At 26.2% G+C, this 20996-nt stretch overlaps 1 protein-coding gene across 5 annotated transcripts in view; it reads left to right on the top strand.

The window, feature by feature from the left end:
- Window positions 1–20996, top strand: part of Lar (tyrosine-protein phosphatase Lar) — a 992349-nt gene that overhangs the window by 353045 nt on the left and 618308 nt on the right. For all 5 annotated transcript variants that reach the window (XM_073967222.1, XM_073967225.1, XM_073967224.1 and 2 more), the window contains one exon: window positions 19794–20605. In XM_073967222.1, coding sequence (XP_073823323.1) covers window positions 20503–20605 — 103 coding nt within the window. In that variant the 5' untranslated portion in view covers window positions 19794–20502. The remainder of the gene's footprint in view (window positions 1–19793; window positions 20606–20996) is intronic.

The following is a 20996-nucleotide window of genomic DNA, read 5'->3' on the forward strand; positions in this document are numbered from 1 at the left end:
CTTCTTTTCCCAAGAAGGCGAAATGTGACAGAGAAACAACAACACGAAACCCACCAAAAAGAAAATCAATTTATTTTGTTTCAAAAAGAAGGAACTGAAACCAAAAACTATGTTAAGGGGTTTCAAGGGGACAAATTTCCATCAAGAAATAAATTCAGTTATTTTTTTTTCTATAAAGAAATGAAAAAAATATTAAAAATAAATATTGAAGAATTTTTGGAAGCAAACAATGCGGCATTTACACAAGCAGGAACGGAAAATTAAAAATAATATTGCATACTTTTAGGTTAATAACAAAACGAAGAATGTTTTTGGGGAACAACAAATTTAGGTGGTGAATTTCTAAAATGTGGTAAAAATGTTTCTTTAAAAAAATTCAGGTTTTTGAAAAAATATTTTTTAAAAATTGTTCAAGAAGTTTTTTAAAATCACGGTATTTGAAAACAAGTTGTTTAAAAAATCCAGGATTTTTAAAAAATTCCTCTTTAAAAAATCCAGAATTTTCGAAAAAATATTCTTTAAAAATCCACCATTTTTGATCAAATAATTTTTCAAACATTCACGATTTTTAATAAAATATTCTTTAAAAATCCGCGATTTTTTTAAAAAATATTCTTTGGAAATCCTCGATTTTTTAAAAAAATATTCTTCAAAAAATCTACGAATTTTGAAAAAATATTCTGTAAAAAATTCAAAATTTAAAAAAAAAAATCGTTATAAAATCCACGAATTTTTTTAAAAAGATGCTTTTTTAAAACATCTGCGAATATTGAAAAAATATTCTGTAAAAAATGCACAATTTAAAAAAAAAATCGTTCAAAAATTTACGAATTTTGTAAAAAAAAATATTTTTTAAAAAATTCAAGATTTTTGAAAAAATATTCTTTAAGAAATCCAAGATTTTTAAAGAAATATTCTTTAAGAAAAATCCACAAATTTAGAAAAAAAAATATTTTTTTATAAAATCCACGATTATTGAAAAAAAAAATTCCTTAAAAAATCAAAATTTTTTAAAAAAATTATTCTTTAAAAATCCAAGATTTTTGAAAAAAATTATTCTTTAAAAATCCACGATTTTTAAAAAAATATTCTTTAAGAAATCCAAGATTTTTAAAGAAATACTCTTTAAGAAATCCAAGATTTTTGAAAAAAATATTCAGTAAAAAATCCAAGATTTTTAAAAAAAAATATTCTTTTTTGAGAAATCCAAGATTTTTAAAGAAATATTCATTAAGAAATACAAGATTTTTAAAGAAATATTCATTAAGAATTCCAAGATTTTTGAAGAAATATTCCTTAAAAAATCCACGATTTTTTGAAAAAATATTCATTAAAAAATCCACGACTTTTGAAAAAATATTCTTTAAAAAATCCACGATTTTTTAAAAAAAAGTTTTTTATAAAAATCCACTGTTTTTAAAAAAACTTTTTTATAAAAATCCAAGGTTTATTAAAAAATATTTTTTTAAAAATCCACGATTTGTTAAAAAGATTTATAAAAAAAATCCACGATTTAAAAAAAAAAGTTCTTTAAAAAAATCCACGATTTTTGAAAAAAAATATTCTTTAAAAAAAAAATCCACGATTTTTGAAAAAATATTCTTTAAGAAATCCAAGACTTTTGAAGAAATGTTCTTTAAAAAAATCCACGATTTTTAAACAAATATTCTTTACAAAATCCACGATTTTTTAAAAAATATTCTTTAAAAATCCACGAATTCAAAAAAAAAACTCTTAAAAATCCAAGATTGTTGAAAAAATATCTTTTAAAAATAGATGATTTAAAAAACACATTTTTTAATAAATCCACGATTATTTTAAAAAATATTTCCTTTAAAAATCCACGAATGATAAAAAGGGGTTGCTTTAAAAAATCAACGAAATTTATTAAACATATTTTCTTTAAAAAATCAAAATAATTTTTAAAAAATATTTTCTTTAAAAAATCCACGAATTAGTAAAAAATATTTTCTAACATTTTTCTAAAAATTTAATATAATACTGCATACTTTTGGGTTAATAAAAACATAAAGCATACTTTTCGGGTACAAAGCTTTAAATATTTTAATTGGTGATATTCGAAAGATAAACGTAAAGCTTGATTTTTAAAGCAAAAAAATACATATTTAAAAATACAGCTCTCATATTTTTAAATTCTTTAAAAATCATCGATTTAAACAAAAAATTAAAAAAATCCACGATTTTTGGAAAAATATTAAAAAAATGCTTTAAAAAAACCAGAATTTTCGTAAAAACATTCTTTAAAAATTCCAAGATTTGTGATAAAATAATATTCCAAACATTCACGATTTTTAGTAAAATATTCTTTAAAAAATCCACAATTTTTTTAATATTCATTAAAAAATACACGATTTTTGAACAAATATTCTTCAAAAAATCTACGAGTTTTGAAAAAATATTCTGTAAAAAATTCACAATTTTTTAAAAACAATCGTTAAAAAGTCCACGAATTTTGTAAAAGAATATTTTTTATAAAACCCACCATTTTTGAAAAAAATATTCTTTGAAAAAAACCATGATTTTTTTTTAAAAAAAATATTATTTAAAAAAAACCACGATTTTTTAAAAAAAATATTCTTTAAAAAATCCACGATTTTTAAAAAATATTCTTTAAGAAATCCAAGATTTTTAAAAAATATTCTTTAAGAAATCTAAGATTTTTAAAAAATATTCTTTAAGAAATCCAAGATTTTTAAAAAATATTCTTTAAAAATTCCACGATTTTTTTTAAAAAATATTCTTTAAAAATTCCACGATTTTTTAAAAAATATTCCTTAAAAAATCCACGATTTTTTTTAAAAAATATTCTTTAAAAATTCCACGATTTCTTTAAAAAATATTCTTTAAAAATTCCACGATTTCTTTAAAAAATATTGTTTAAAAATCCACGATTTAGAAAAAATATTTTTATTAAAAATCCAACACATCTTTTAAAAAAACACATCTTTTACTAAATCCAAGATTTGTTTTTTAAAATATTTGAAAAATATTTTTTTAAAAATGCACGTAATGTTGGTTATTTGAAAAATATTTTTTAAAAATGCACGTAATGTTGGTTATTTGAAAAAATATTTTTTAAAAATCCACGTATTTAAAAGTCCAAGAATGATAAAAAAAAGTTTGCTTTAAAAAATCAACGAAATTTTTTAAAAATATTTCCTTTAAAAAATCAACGAATTAGTAAAAAATATTTTTTTGAAAATTCACTTAAAAATTCTTTAAAATTCCACGATTTTTTAAATGAAATATTTCCTTTAAAAATTCTTCAAACAAACCATGATTTTTACAGTGTTTTTTACATTTCCTTTAAAGATTCTATAAAAAATGTCTCAGTTTTTTTTTTGTAAAATATTCTTTAAGATTTTTATTTTTTATACAGTCGACAATTTTGGGAAAAGGTACTCTTTAAAAAAATTTTGGAAAAATGTGGAAAAATATTGTTTAGAAAAATTCACATTGAGTTGGAAAAATTTTCTTCAAAAATCCACATTTGTTAAGAAAAATGTTCTTTAAAAAATCAAATCTTAAAAACTGCACATTGTGCTGGAAAAATATTCCTTAAAAATCCTCAATTTTTGAAAAATATTCTTCAATTTTTTTTTAATCCATGATATTTAGTAAATTATTTAAGTATTTTTAAAAAACTAAAACCGACGATTTTGGAAAATTATTTTTTAAAAATGTACGAATGTGGAAAAATATTCTTTAAAAAATCCACGTTGTTGGAAAAAATATTCTTTAAAAAATCCACGTTGTTGGAAAAAATATTCTTTAAAAAATCCACGTTGTTGGAAAAAATATTCTTTAAAAAATCCACGTTGTTTGAACAAATATTTTTAAAAAATTCACGTTGTTGGAAAAATAATCTTTAAAAAATCCGCGTTGTTGAAAAAAATATTCTTTAAAAAATCCGCGTTGTTGGAAAAAATATTCTTTAAAAAATCCACGTTGTTGAAAAAACAATTCTTTAAAAAATCCACGTTGTTGAAAAAACAATTCTTTAAAAAATCCACGTTGTTGAAAAAAAAATTCTTTAAAAAAACACGTTGTTGAAAAAAAAATTCTTTAAAAAATCGACGTTGTTGAAAAAAAAATCTTTAAAAAATCCACTTTGTTGGAAAAAAAAATCCTTTAAAAATCCACGTTGTTGGAAAAAAAATTCTTTAAAAAATCCACGTTGTTGGAAAAAATTCTTTAAAAAATCCACGTTGTTGGAAAATTTTTTTTTTTTAAAAATCCACGTTGTTGGACAAATATTCTTTGAAAAAATCAACGTTGTTGGAAAAAATTTTCTTTAAAAAATACACGTTTGTTAGGAAAAAAATATTCTTTGAAAAATCAACGTTGTTGGAAAAAAATTTCTTTGAAAAATCAACGTTGTTGGAAAAAAATTTCTTTGAAAAATCAACGTTGTCGGAAAAAATTTTCTTTAAAAAATCCACGTTGTTGGAAAAAATATTCTTTAAAAAATCCACGTTGTTGGAAAAAAAAATTCTTTAAAAAATCCACGATTTTGAAAAAAAAATCTTTAAAAAAACCACGTTGTTGAAAAAAAATTCTTTAAAAAATCCACGTTGTTGAAAAAAAATTCTTTAAAAAATCCACGTTGTTGAAAAAAAAAATCTTTAAAAAATCTTTAAAAAATCCACGTTTTTGGAAAAATATTCTTTTAAAAATCCACGTTGTTGGAAAAAATATTCTTTAAAAAATCCACGTTGTTGAAAAAAAAAAAATCTTTAAAAAATCCACGTTTTTGGAAAAATATTCTTTTAAAAATCCACGTTGTTGGAAAAAATATTCTTTAAAAAATCCACGTTGTTTGAAAAAATATTCTTTAAAAAATCCACGTTATGTGGAAAAATATTCTTTAAAAAATCCACGTTATGTAGAAAAATGTTCTTTAAAAAATCCACGTTATGTGGAAAAATATTCTTTAAAAAATCCACGTTATGTAGAAAAATGTTCTTTAAAAAATCCACGTTATGTGGAAAAATATTCTTTAAAAAATCCACGTTATGTGGAAAAATATTCTTTAAAAAATCCACGTTATGTGGAAAAATATTATTTAAAAAATCCACGTTATGTGGAAAAATATTCTTTAAAAAATCCACGTTATGTGGAAAAATATTATTTAAAAAATCCACGTTATGTTGGAAAAATATTCTTTAAGAAATTTACGTTTGTTGAAAAAATATTCTTTAAAAAATCCATGTTTGTTGAAAAATATTTTTAAAACTAACATTGGTGGCGTTGTTTTTTGGGATAGCTGTTGCAATTTTGTTTTTTTAAATAGTCTGGCCTAATTCCATTGTTGTTGTTTTAATATTTTAGGGAATAAAGAAAATCAATGATTAATAAAAAAAATGATTTAAAAAAATCCATGATATTTTAAAAAATATATTTTTTAAAAATCCACTATTCTTGAAAAAAATTAAAGATCCAAGATCTTAAAAAAATATTCTTTAAAAAATCTGGCTGCACTCTTTGATAATTCAGGTCAGCCTTCCTTGGTCCAGCTGCTATGTTTATAGGAAACTAGTTATTTGTTTGTTTATGGTTGCATACTTCAAGGCTAAAATAATAAATAATTTTTATATTTTATTTTGTGGATTTTTTAAGTAGCTTAAAAATTAAATTGTATATGTTTTTGTTTTTTTTTATTTGTAATCCCACAAAGTATGCATCATTTTATATCAATCATTCATTTCATTACCACAAAACATTATTTTTAATCCTCTTATGGCCAGAAACAGCAAATAGCAACAAACCAGCAACAAAAACTTAAAATCAATTAAAATTAACTAGTTATTTATATATTTTTATTATTTTTGTTAAATTGTTGAACTGAGTGTTTGGTTAACAAAGTAACAGAAAATAATGATAAGAATCGAATTTATACCAACAAAAACATAAAACAATTAAATCGATTGGCAAAATGTCGTAAATAAAGGAATGAGAACAGAGGAAAATGAAAATAAATATTAACACTTGATATTAGAGACAATAAACAACAAGGTTGCCCTTTAGTAGAGGGAGAACAATCAAACAAAAGTGGCAGAGAAGAAAGTTGTAAAAACATTGAAAGACCATCATCATCATCATCGACCATCATTGTCACATTGTAATGGCAGGAATCAAATCAAATATTTGCCAAAAAACGCGACTGTAGGGCAATAAACACTGAAAGACACAAATGTCAACAGACACCAAAAACACACAAATACCTAACTAGCAGTTGTTTGCCATTTGTGGAGTACTATTGGTATTCCCTTGGCGACTTCCCGATAATGAAGAATTGAAGTTCAACGGACGTTAGGGGGTAACAATACAATGTTAATACAATTTTCATTAATTTTATGACCAAATTTCCTGCAATGCATAAAATGACTGGGAAATAAAATGAGAATTAAACGAAGCTCCTTGAAGTATGCTTTAATTTGTAATTTCTGTTTTCCTTAATAAGTATGCACTTGTTTGCTTCTTCTTAGCATAGCAATCGTAGACATGTTAATATTTTACATATAAATTATTTCTCTGTTTTTTTTCTCTTTTTTGTGCTATAAATCTTAACCAGGTATAGTCTGCACACACTCATGATGTGAAAGGAATATTGAATAGGACATTTGTTGGAAAATATTTTGTACTTCAATCCGGGAATACTATTTTTTCTAAGAATTTTTAAATATCTATTCTTCCTTTAAACGTGGATTTTTAAGAAAAAGAAAAACTGGACTTTTTAAATGTCTTCTTCAACGGCTTGAAGTTCAGATGGAAATATTATTTGAGTTTTTTTTTTCATTTAAATGTTTGCGTTTTTGTTCAAATCATAGATTAAAAAAGAATTTCCATTTGACATTCGATGTGGCATTTTCACATCCTTTAGTTTCTATTTTTATCACTAATTTTTATTCCAGTTTATATTTCTCCCCTGAGAAAATTACCATCAACTCTTAACTTTATCCTCCCCCCCAAAACGAAACTCAAATCTCATTCAAGAGAAAGAAGTAAGAAAACAACAACATCGTAATCATCAACTACTGGGAAAACTATAATCAAAATATAATTTATTAACATTCTTTAACCACACACAGGCGACAACGAAGACGACAGTAATATCCAGCAAAGGAAAAAACACAAAACAAATTTTAACTCTAAAAGAAAAATATTTTTTTCTGCCAAAGATGCAAAAAATAAAACAAAACAAACCAAAATGACAACAAAACTTTTCAAAAAGAATAATTAAGAATAATGGAGAGCAAAAACCAGCAGCAACAACAACAATATAAATAAGTTTTTTATTTATGTTCATTCGCCCAAGTTTTCCAGGGGGAAAGGTGGGGGTAACCAAAGTGACTTCTTTTATTCGACATTTTTCGTTTGTTTATTAACGCAGAAAATGAAAATGTCAAATGTACAGAACACGAAAGAAAGAAAACTTAAGTTATTTAACTTAACATAAATAAATGGAGAAAATTGCAAAACGTGCAAATAGGGGTAACCAAATAAAAAATTTAAATATGTAGTTTCAATTGAGAAGGAAATATTTAAAAATAATCCACGTTGCAAGTCGTGAAAGAAATATTCTTAAAAAAACTCACAATTTTTGAAGAAATATTCTTCAGAAAAAACCTTATTTAATCATTAGGGCCAAATAGGAAAGCCTTTGGTTGCGCTGTTTTTGGTTTTGAACCACAAACTTTTTTATTTTCCATGGGAAGAAAATAAGCATTTTCAGTTATTTTCTTACTTATAAGTATTTTCTTTATAATATTTATTAATAATAAAATAATTAAATTTCTAAATATTATGTCATATGGAAAATACTTAAATTTTCTTTAATCCAATTTGATTGTTTGATTTCATTCAATTTATACGAATTATTCACCTTTAAGTTCATTCCATGTCTATATGTCTGGTAAAATAATCTACTATTATGTGTGTATTTAGAAGACTGACTACCTTTTGTTAATGATATCTAGATGAAATTTACACACACACACGTATATATTCAACACAATTTCCAGAGAACACAATATTTTGACAATGGTGTATTCTATTCTTTTGTTTGTTTGTCGTCACACACACAAAACTTTTACTGATATCTATTAAACGAACAAAGTTAAGAATACCATTAAAGTCGAAAAGATAAGGGAAAGACAGAAAATTAAAGGCATACTACTTTGTGTAGATTTGACATAACGGAAAGAGGGACATGTCATTACAGTTTAACGGGAAAATAGAAGAAAATAATTTATTATTCGCACATAAATTATTTTCTTCTATTTTGGACAATATGTTGATTTTAATTGGGATAAAATAGAATGAAAACGTTGATTTTGACTACAGAACTTAGGAAAAATGTGCGAATTTTGTGAACAGCTTTTAAAATAAATTATCAGAAAATTATGCAGAGAGCTGGGAAAACTTAGAGTAAGAGAACAAATAAAATAATATATTAACAACCTTCGACTATCCGAAACCAAATTCGTTGGAATTGCTACCAAACTTCTGTTATTGTAGACTATCTCTGATTGAAAACAAAAATCAATCAAATATTATTAAAAAAAAGATGAAAAAATTCGAACGTATTTTGTTTGTTAAAAAATTATTTTAAACTATTTTTTGAAAAATTGTGAATTTTAAAAGAATAAATTTAAAATATTTTTTGAATAATTATGGATGTTTAGAGAGTATATTTAAAACAGTTTAAAATATTTTTTGAAAAATCGTGGATATTTAGGCATTTTAAATTATTGTTTGTTTTGTTTATTGTTGAAGATTCCATCTCATTTGATTGCTTATGCTGGAGTATTCCCCCAATGGCTTAACTTCATTTATTACCCTCTATTACAGAGAGTAATGTTTTTCAAAACGAACTGACAGTGTTGCAAAATTTTACTGATCGCTACCAACATCATGATTTCATCCCGGCGAAGGGAATTATCATCACAGTTGTCTGTGAGTGATTGTTGTTGGATTTTTTTATTTTTTTACAAATTCCCTTTGCGCGTGCTATTCTCATAATTTCAGTTTTCCTAAATCGTGGATTTTTAAAGAATAATTTAAATTTTCCTAAATCTGGATTATTAAAGAATATTTTTAAAATATTTTTTCAAAGACCTTGGGTTTTTTAAAGAATAATTTTAAAACATTTTTTGAGAAGTCGAGCATATTTAAAGAATAATTTTAAAATATTTTTCAAAATCGAGAATTTTTAAAGAATAATTTTAAAATATTTTTTTTAAATCTTGGATTTTTAGAGAATACATTTAAAATACCTTTAGAAAAAATCGTAGGTTTTTAAGGAATAATTTTAAAGTATTTTTAAAGTCGTGGATTTGTTAAGAATGATTTTAAAATATCGTGGATTTTTAAAAAACAATTTCCTTCACTTTTTTTTTAATCGTGGATTTTTAAAGAATAATTTTAAAGTATTTTTTTAATCGTGGATATTTTAAGAATAATTTTAAAAATATTTTTTTTTAAATCGTGGATTTTTAAAGAATAATTTTAAAATATCTTTTTAAAAATCGTGGATTTTTAAAACATAATTTTTTTTATCGTGAATTTTTAAAGAATACTTCAATTTTTTTTAAAAATCCTGGATTTTTAAAACATAATTTTTTTAATCGTGAATTTTTAAAGAATACTTATTTTTTTTTTTTAAAATCCTGGATTTTTAAAACATAATTTCAATTTTTAAAGAATTATTTTAAAATATTTTTTTAAAACGTGCATTTAAAAAAAAAAAATTAAATTTTAAAAAAAAAATAAAATATTTTTTTTAAATAATTTAAAAATTTGTTTTTTAAATCGGGAATTTTTAAAAAAATAATTTTAAAATATTTTTTTTAAAATAGTGAATTTTTAAAAACTAATTTTAAAATATTGTTTGAAAAATTGTGGATTTTAAATAATAATTTAAAAAAAAATAATAAAACAAAAGAATAATAAAAATAAAGAATAATTTCAAATTATTTTTTTAAATCGTGGATTGTTTAAGAGTAATTTTACAATATCTTTTTTAAATCGTGAATTTTTAAAGAATATATTTAAAATATTTTTTCAAAATCGTGGATTTTTAAAGAATAATTTTAAAATGTCTTTTTAAAAATCGTGGATTTTTAAAGAATATATTTAAAATATTTTTTCAAAATATTGGATTTTTAAAGAATAATTTTAAAATGTCTTTTTAAAATCGTGGATATTTAAAACATAATTTTTTTTAATTGTGAATTTTTAAAGAATACTTTAATTTTTTTTTTTAAATCCTGGATTTTTAAAAGATAATTTCAATTTTTAAAGAATTATTTTAAAATATTTTTTTAAAACGTGCATTTTTAAAAAATAATTTTAAAATATTTTAAAAAATTATTTTTTTTTAAATAATTTTAAAATACTGTTTTTTAAATCGTGGATTTTTAAAAAAATAATTTTAAAATATTTTTTAAGTCGTGGATTTTTAAAAAATATTTTTAAAATAGTGAATTTTTAAAAACTAATTTTAAAATATTGTTTGAAAAATTGTGGATTTTTATTTAAATAATAATTTTAAAATATTGTTTTAAAAATCGTGGATTTTTAAGGAATAATTTTAAAATATTTTTTAAAAAATTGTGGCTTTTTAAAGAATAATTTTAAAATATTTTTTTTTAAAAATCGTGGATTTTTAATGAATACTTTTAAAATATTTGTTTAAAAATGGTGGATTTTTGAAACATAATTTTAAAATATTTTTTTTTTTTTAAATCGTGGATTAATTTTAAAATATCTTTTTTAAAAATAATTTTAAAATATTCTTTTAAAAAATAATTTTTAAATGTTTTTTAAAATATTGTTTGAAAAATTTTGGATTTTTATTTAAATAATAATTTTAAAATATTGTTTTAAAAATCGTGGATTTTTAAGGAATAATTTTAAAATATTTTTTAAAAAATTGTGGCTTTTTTAAGAATAATTTTAAAATATTTTTTTAAAAAATCGTGGATTTTTAAAGAATACTTTTAAAATATTTGTTTAAAAATCGTGGATTTTTGAAACATAATTTTAAAATATTTTTTTTAAGTCGTGGATTTTTAAAAAATAATTTTACAATATTTTTTTAAATCGTGAATTTTTAAAAAATAATTTTAAAATCTTTTTTTTTTAAATCGTGGATTAATTTTAAAATATCTTTTTTAAAAATAATTTTAAAATATTCTTTTAAAAAATAATTTTTAAATGTTTTTTAAAATATTGTTTGAAAAATTTTGGATTTTTATTTAAATAATAATTTTAAAATATTGTTTTAAAAATCGTGGATTTTTAAGGAATAATTTTAAAATATTTTTTAAAAAATTGTGGCTTTTTTAAGAATAATTTTAAAATATTTTTTTAAATCGTGGATTCTTTAAACATAATTTTAAAATATTTTTTAAATCTTGGATTTTTAAAGAATATTTTTTTTGATGTCGTAAATTCTTAAAGGATAATTTTAAAATATTTTTTAAAGAAAGCGGATGTTTGTGATTTTAAAAAGAATAATTTTAAAATACGTTTTGAAAATATTACATGATAAATTTTGGATTTTTTCCTGGAATTTTAATGAAAATTATTGTTAAACCCTCATCATTTATGCTAACGAGGGTATATACACTTTCATACGGGCAAAATGTGTCTCACCGAAATAATGGTTTTAGACCCCAAGTATGTTTGGACGAAATGTGTTTCAGACAATTTGGAGTCGATTGAGCAATGTCCTTCCGTCTGTATGTCTGGCTGGCTGGAGCGCACGATAACTCTCGAACGGATCAACCGATTCGGTCCAAAATTTGGCTTTCGTAATATTTTGTCCAAAATTAGTTTAAGTTCGAAGATGTGTTATATCAGTCCACTCCTTCCGGTACCTCCCCCACACAACTTCGAAAATGTTCGGAAAAATTGTTCGTACGGTAACTCTTGAAGGGAGTGGCCGAACTGGTCCATACTTCACACATCCTAATATATCTACCAGATATATATCAGGTTAAAATATGGACTATATTTGTCCACTCATCCGGTACCACCCACACAAAATTCAATTTAAGCAGGTCGAATCACTTTGATTTTTTTTTTTTTTTTTTCAGGGACAAGTCCATACTTCCTGAGCAAACAGCCCGAAGGGTGTAAAAACCCCCTTATGGCACCATATGTAGTGGCTGAAGACACATTTTCTTAATGGTCAATCCATTCCTTTAAGTATCTCCTCCACAAAACTTTTGATCTTTAATCCTTATCAACATGTTTGTCGGTTCATACGCCCAAAATTTTTAAAACCACCTAAATACATACGTTTTTTTGGGAAAAAATTGTTTCAACATTCACAGGCTGAGGGTATGTATATCTCTGTCGGCAAAGCCGACTGATTCTTTTTTACTTGTTTTTTAACATATTAATTATTTTCGATTTATTTATTTATTTTTATCGACTTCTAAAGAAAAAAAAATTAAAATTATTTTAAGGAATAACCTTAGAATACGTTTTGGAAATTTTTCATGATAAATTGTGGATTTGCTAGGAAAAAATTGTTAAAAACATTTTTTAAATCGTAGAATTTTTTGAGAATATTTTTTGACAAGTCTAGATGTGTCTATTTTTTAACAATGGATTTTTGAAGAATAATTTTTAAAAACTTTTTTTAAATATAAAAATAAGAATTGTTATAATTTGACATATTTTTCTTACCTAGGACAAGTTTCTCTGAATGTTCCTCTTGATTAAATTCATTTTCTTAAGTAGGTCGTGTTGCACAAGCTTTCAGTATTACAAGCTTCTAACAATAGTTTAATCCATAAAACTACAAATTCCCATGTAACAACAAATCCTTGTTTTTTAGACAAAAGGATATTTCCTACACACTTGTGTCTTTAGGAGCACACACACACACACCACCTAATGCCAGAAACGATAAAGAATATAATGAACTTCTTTGAGTGATAAAACCAAATTGGAGTTTTCTTATTTTCTTTTGCAATACAATGAACTCCCTGGTAGCCATGTAGTGTGGCAGGACTTTCACATTTCATCCTTGTGTTCTCTTTGTGTCATAAGGTTAAATTATTATTATTTAAAACTGGGCTTTTTTCGTTTTATTTTTTCTCTCACAAACACTTTTTGCCATGCCTGCCTGCTATTACAGCTGGAAGAAACAATAGAAAAAACAAAGCCATAACAAGGCTTGCAAACCAAAATCCTTTCATGTATGTGTGTGCGAGAACAATGCCTTTTGTCGGCAACAATGGTGTCAGGATTTTTACTTCATCATTTCTTGTAAGGCTAAGCAAAATTAAAAGTAATGTTGGTGATGTAATAGCAGCTGAGCAAGAGAGGTGGGGGGCAATCCTGACACCTTCACATTTAAACCCATGGAAACCACTTGCAAAGACAATTTCTTTGATTCCACAAAAAAAAAAACATTTAAAGTAATGCGGAAATTTCCCACAATGAAATTTTAGCTGTCGTTGATGATTTCCTTCTCTGAAAAAAAAAACATGAAAAAGAAAGGTGATATGTGCCACATATTTTGATAAATTCTTTTGTCACCTTTTTGCGAAATTTGAGCTTTTACATTGCCTTAAGATTAATTTCAAATTCTTGACATATTTCTTGATTTGGAATTCTTGAAATCTCACCTTGCCCACATAATGAAACCCTAAACCTTTACTCAATTGCTTTTGCCTACTTAAGAAGTTGCCATTTCAAGGTTTTATTTCCTTAAAAATAACCTTCTCCCATTCCACAGCTTCAGCTTGACAACTTTGTCCCAACTCCCAACTTTCTTTTAGCTGGCAAACAGCTTTAAATGAGTTTTGCTGATGCTTGGTTGGTTGGCTTCATTTTCCATTTCGTTTTTGTTTTTCACTGACACAACTTGTTACACGCACAATTATCTTGAAACTTCAAAACAACAACAACACGAAAATTTACAAGTCCTTAACATGTTTTTCGTTGCCTTTGCCCCTTCTCTTCCCATGGGAAATACAAAAAAGTTTGTTGTCCAAAACCGAAACAGCACAACCAAAGGTTTTTCTACTTGGCCCGGTTTTTAAATTGTTTTTTCCCTGTGTGCCCCTTTTTCCGCCAGTTTTGGCCTCAAATCCCAGAAAACAAAAAAAAAATTGTTTGTCTTTATTAGATCACACAACAACAACAACTACCATCAAAAACAAACACTTTTCCAACAATTTTTTTTTTCGGTAGCCAGGCTTTCATTTCTTATTTATTTTCTGCTCTAAGCAAAAGTTCTTCCTTCTGGCGTTAAAGGTTTTAGCAGCAAGCAACAACACCATCAGCTTTACTCTAATGGCCATAAGATTTACTTTAAAGATTAGCAACATAAATTTTATCTCTAAGTATGTGTTGGATATAATTTGACAAAAATTAACAGAATTTTGTGACAAAAGGGACAAACAATTTTAAAAAGGGCTTTGTGGTGTTAAATGCGCGACATTAGGTCAAATTAAACCATATTTAGGATTACAAAAACTTCAAATCATAAACTAAAAATTAAAGTATTAAACTACACATGACATAGAAAGAAAGTGGAGTTGTTATAAAATACAGAACTTCCTGATGATGATCGCCGAAGACGATGGAAATATTGGTCGATAAATAAAGTAACAAAACTAAATTTTCATTGTATTATTACATGACCTCGAGCGAAACAAGCACCTTCAAGATTTAAAATTCAATTCTAAAACAAATATATGACCTTGAAATGAATGAAGAATAATTTATGCTTAAAATATTCATGATTAAAAGTCTCAGATTCCTCCAATAATGCTCTGGTACAAAGACAAAAAAAAAAAATAATCCTTAAATTTTAATTGATTGATGCTCTACTGTCTCTCAAAATAATTCGCATAAATTTAATTAATAGATGTGTCTTTTTACGTGATAATTAGTAATCATTTTTACTAATGTTGCAGACTTTGACAGTTGTATAAAGGAAAAGTTGCTGAAAATATGTTTCTGCAACATTTAGTAAGTAAAAATTCACACCCAATGTGTCTAAGCAAATGTTTAGCAACATTTCTTGTGTCAAAACACCTGGCACCACTTAATTGAAATAAAAAGTCAACAATTGAATAATCTTCTGGAAAAGAACGCATTTGAAAGCCGTGAAATCATGTAATTCTTGGTCTAACGGTCTTCAAAATAATTCCCATAAATTTATAACGGAACAAAATGTTTCTAAGCACATGTTTAGACACATTATCTCCAAATTTTGTGTGTCCACACTTCTGGTTACATTTAAAAGTCGATAGTTTTCTGAAAGAAATTCAAAGAATTTTCTCCTACAGTTCATGTATCACGATATCAGGCAACATTTTAAAGTCAATAATAATTCTAGACATTTCTTAATAAACTGCAAATAGATTCTTCCGAAAATTGCCATGATTAATGGTGTACTTGCCATCAAAATACTTCACATAGCTTTAAATAGGTCAACATGTGTCTTAATGGCAAATGTTGAGCAACATTTTTTATTAAACAAAGTTGGGATACTTTAGTTGTAATAGAACATGTTAAGACATTTTCCTCTAGACACGTACATCTTGAACATCTTTTTTAGAATGCAAAATAGAAATATGAAATAATCAATTTTTCCTAGAATAGGAATAGTACAAGTTGAGGAACTTTTTCTTGAATATCAAACGTTGAGGAACTTTTTCTAGAATAGCAAAAGTTAAGCAACATGTTTCTGACTAAAAAAAGTTTGGCAACCTTTTAAAGAACAACAAAAGTTTGCCAACCTTCTCCAAGGTAGCAAAAGTAAGGCTACTTTTCAAAGAATAGCACAAGTTGAACCACTTTTTAGATAATATGCCGAAAAAATACTTTAAAAATTAAAATTTTCACGGTCTAAGGTTGCTCGAAAAATTCCTCAAAAAAATTACTTTAAAAATCCAAATTTTCCCGATCTAAGATTGGCCGAAAAAATTACGTTAAAAAATCCACATATTCTCGATCTAAGGTTGGACGAAAAAAAATTCTTTAAAAATCCAAATTTTCCCGGTCTAAGGTTGCTTGAAAAATGTCTCAAAAAAATTACCTTAAAAATCCACATTTCCCGAACTAAGGCTGCTCGAAAAATTTCTCAAAAAAAAAAATACCTAAAAAATTCACATTTTCCCGGTCTAAAGTTGGCCGAAGAAATTACTTTAAAAATCCACATTTTCCCGGTCTAAGATAGGCCGAAAAAAATTCTTTAAAAATAAAATTTTCCCAGACTAAAGTTGATCGAAAAATTCCTCAAAAAATTACTTCAACAATCCAAATTTTTCTGGTTTAAGGTTGGTCGAAAAAAAAAAACTTTAAAAATCTACATTTTCCCGGTCTAAGGTTAACCAAAGAAATTACTTTAAAAATCCACATTTTCCTGGTCTAAGGTTGCTCCAAAAATTTCTCAAACAAATTACTTTAATAATGCACATTTTCCCGGTCTAAGGTTGCTCGAAAAATTCCTCAAAAAATTGCCTATCTTCTTCTGTTCACTTGGCTTTAGGTCAGTAGAAATAAAAAACATAAAGTTTGTTTTTTAATGTTGATTTATTTTTCCGATATTTCGACTATCATCGATAGTCATCATCAGGGAGTTGTTGGATGGTTTAGTTATTCTCTGAACTTAACACATCTTCTTTTATTGATTTAATTTCTCAAAAAAAAAATTACTTTAAAAAACCACATTTTCCTAATCTAAGATTGGCCGAAAAAATTACGTTAAAAAATCCACATATGCTCGATCTAAGGTTGGACGAAAAAAATTCTTTAAAAATCCACATTTTCCCGGTCTAAGGTTGCTTGAAAAATGTCTCACAAAAATTACTTTAAAAATCCACATTTTCCCGGTCTACGGTTGCTCGAAAATTTTCTCAAAAAATTATTGTAAAAATCCACATTTTCCCGGTCTAAAGTTGGCCGAAGAAATTATTTTAAAAATCCACATTTTCCCGGTCTAAAGTTGGTCGAAAAATTCCTCAAAAAATTACTTTAAAAATCCAAATTTTCCCGATCTAAGATTGGCTAAAAAATTGCTTTAAAAAATCCACATATTCTCGGTCTAAGGTTGGACGAAAAAATTCTTTACAAATCCACATTTTCCCGGTCTAAGGCTGTTCGAAAAATTTCTCAAAAAAAAAAAAATACTTTAAAAATCCACATTTTCCTGATCTAAGATTGGCCGAAAAAATTACGTTAAAAAATCCACATATTCTCGATCTAAGGTTGGACGAAAAAAATTCTTTAAAAATCCACATTTTCCCGGTCTAAGGTTGCTTGAAAAAAGTCTCACAAAAATTACTTTAAAAATCCACATTTTCCGTAGACCTGGAAAATTTTCTCAAAAAAATTATTGTAAAAATCCACATTTTACCGGTCTAAAGTTGGCCAAAGAAATTATTTTAAAAATCCACATTTTCCCGGTCTGAGGTTGGCCGAAAAAAATTCTGTAAAAATAAACTTTTCCCGGTCTAAAGTTGGTCGAAAAATTCCTCAAAAAATTACTTCAAAACTCCAAATTTTTCTGGTTTAAGGTTGGTCGAAAAAAATACTTTAAAAATCTACATTTTCCCGGTCTAAGGTTAACCAAAGAAATTACTTTAAAGGTCCACATTTTCCCGGTCTAAGGTTGCTCCACAAATTTCTCAAAAATATTACTTTAAAAATCCAAATTTGGCGGTCTAAGGTTGGACGAAAAATTCTATAAAAATCCACATTTTCCCGGTCTAAGGCTGCTCGAAAAATTTCTAAAAAAAATACTTTAAAAATCCACATTTTCCCGGTATAAGATTGGCCGAAAAAATACTATAAAGATTGTTTAAGGTTGGCCGATAAAATTACTTTAAAAATCCACGTTTTCCCGGTCAACGGTTGCTCGAAAATTCCTCTAAAAATGCACATATTCCTGATCTGAGGCTGCTCGAAAAAAATTACTTTAAAAATAAACATTTTCCCGGTCTAGGGTTGGCCGAAAAAATACTTCAAAAATTCCTATTTTCCCGGTCTAATGTTGGCCGAAAATATTGCTTCAAAAATCTTAATTTTCCCGGTCTAAGGTTGGCCGAAGAAATTACTTTAAAAATCAAAATTTTCCCGATCTAAGGTGACCGAAAAAATTACTTTAAAAATACACATTTTCCCGGCCTAAGGTTGGTCGAAAAAATTACTTTAAAAATCCGCATTTCCCGGCCTAAGGTTGGACAAACAAAAAATACTTTAAAAATTCCAACTTTACCGGTCTAAAGTTCTAGGAAAATTCCTCAAAAAATTACTTTAAAAATCCAAATTTTCCCAAGAAAAGCAACATCTTGCATTGCAAATGTTGGGCAACATGTTGGACACTAGCCAAGTCCTTGCAACATGTTTGTACAATATTTTCTAAGGCAACACGTTGAACAGCTTTTTATAGGCCATGTAAATTGTATGAGCATAACTTAAGTATTCAACTGAATTAATTTTTATATTGAAATAATTGCTGAAACCTTCCTTTCGCACACGTTTGGCTGTCATTAATTTTTAATTTTTCTAAATACTAATAAATAAATTTTATTTTTCTCTATTTTTTTTCTTTACAGCTAATCAACATAATAAAATTAATAAATAAAAAAAAATTAAAAATAAAAATAAATAAAAGCAAAAACTTGGTTTTAGGAAATTAGGGCAAATATTTAATAGAAAAAAAAATATTTTATAATAAAAAAATTGTCCCCAAATGTCTCTCTCTCGCTATAGAAAATCTTAAGTATTTTTTGAGAGTCCAGGTAACAAAACGTCAGCGTCATCACACCAAACTAACTGGGATACTTTTTCCCATTTTTTCCAACACTTTTCCATTTCACGCAACGCGCAAAATCAACGCAACGCTGCTGCGATACTTGCTGTTGGCCCATCAACGTTTTAACTGCGAAAAAAACTACAACAAAATAACACGCACGCCTATTCTGTTTCTTGTTTTGTTGAAATTTACACATTTTGTTGTTGACTGGTGGTATACAACAAAAACTAATCAATAATTTTTTTTGCCGACCTTGCACAACAACATCCTCAATGATGACAAATTAAAATATTATTCATATCCTCCTCAACGGAAACTATACATTCAACAACTAACTTTTGTTGTTGTCCATTAACTGTACTATTGCCCCTGGTTGTTGTTACTGCTTCTGTTTTAACCTTGTTAAAATATTGTTGAAATTCTTTGGGGGCGCCAAATAACTGGAAATAACATGATGGCTTGTATTGTATTAAATATTGCGTGACATATGCCCACTAATGCCGCAAACTAACTTTGGTTTGGTAATGGTTTGTTGTCCTGCCCGCCGCCTGTCGTCCTGTCGGCTGTCATCCAACACATTTCTATGCATGAAATGAAAATTGGTGTTTAACACAACAAATGTCCTATTGGCTGCAATGCTGCTAATGATGATGATGACATCGCATCTATTCACACATCTTGTAATATCCGATGATTTTCGGCTTAACCGATATAACAAAAATACAAATTCAACAACAAATTTCAACACGACGACAACAACTACAACAATCTTAATCAACGACTGAAAATAAAATCCTTGTTAATAACATCAACAACAACAACTACACAAAACGTAACTTCTTGTACAAAACAAACCAACAATTATAAACTGTAATTAAAAATCTCCTAAAAAATTGAAATTGTTTTTAACACACCGCTCCCCTCCTTGCGCATCTCATTACTGCTTCAATTCCACATGATTTAAATAAAAATACAACAGCCACCAACCAAACAAAATCTATTAACTATTTTATACTCAAAACGCAAACTCTAAGCAATTTTTAGACAAATTTTGATACCTCCCCCATAAGTTATTTCCACAAAGAAAAAACAAAATCGAGCTAGCCATAGAGTAAGTCTAGTCCTAACAACAACAACGCAAACGAAAAAAATCTAAAACCAGGAAACTCAATTTTATCCATTTTATATAAATTGTTATCCTACTTATTGTTGTCATATCTCTCCCGCTTTATCTATCTCGAACGAACGACATCGGCGACAACGACCTACTTAAATTTTAAGCCCAGACCAGTCAACAACAAGAGCATCAGCACCACCGCCCATCATCATCAGTTTCAATCCTAGATAAGATCCTCCACTATTCTGGTCTTGTCTAGCATATTTTTTTGTACTGCTTGCTCTTCTTCTTTCTGGTGATATCCATCCAATCTCCTGGTAACGAGCAAACGGCTTGTTCACACATTTGCTTGGCCATTGTAGAAAAAAAAGCAAGAATCCTCTAAAGAACATCGCAGTCCTCGGTAATAAATTTACCAATATCTTTGCCTGTGTGTTTGGGGCAGTTCACTCGCCCACTACGCTTATCCCTCTCGCTCTTCACCTTCACCCTCCCACAAAATCTCAACGCGCCAACAATTCAAGTCAATTTCCTGCGTGTGTGTGTCTTTGCGCGTATTTTGTTGTAAATAATGGGGCTGCAAGTGGCAGCATTGCCAACAGCAGCCAATATTGTTGCAGTTACTACACTTCTTGTGTTGTTAATCTGGACACCAGTTGTTATTGATGCAGTCCGTGAGTACAAAACATAATTTTTCTTTCTTTATAATTCTTTATTATATTCTATGCCAATATTCTTTAAATTGTTTAAGTATTTTTATTATTGTATTGAATTATATGGAGTATTGTTATAAAAATATAGGAATAATATTTAATATCTATAGCCATATATTCTTCTATATAATATCATAATTTTATATATATTTGTCCTAAAAATATGCTACATTTTATTATTGCAACAAGAGTTTGGCAACTTTTTCAGTTTTATCACATGTTGGGAAATTTTTTTGGGATACATTGTAGAGAAACATTGTTGGGCAACATTATATGAATCAAGAGATGTTGAGACACAATTTCTGGAAAGGAAAAAGTTGAGCAACGTTTTCCAAAATAACACTAGTTCAGC

The sequence above is a fragment of the Musca autumnalis genome, unplaced genomic scaffold (genome assembly GCF_047663935.1).
Source record: "Musca autumnalis isolate F117 unplaced genomic scaffold, ASM4766393v1 scaffold_2, whole genome shotgun sequence".
NCBI lineage: Eukaryota > Metazoa > Arthropoda > Insecta > Diptera > Muscidae > Musca > Musca autumnalis.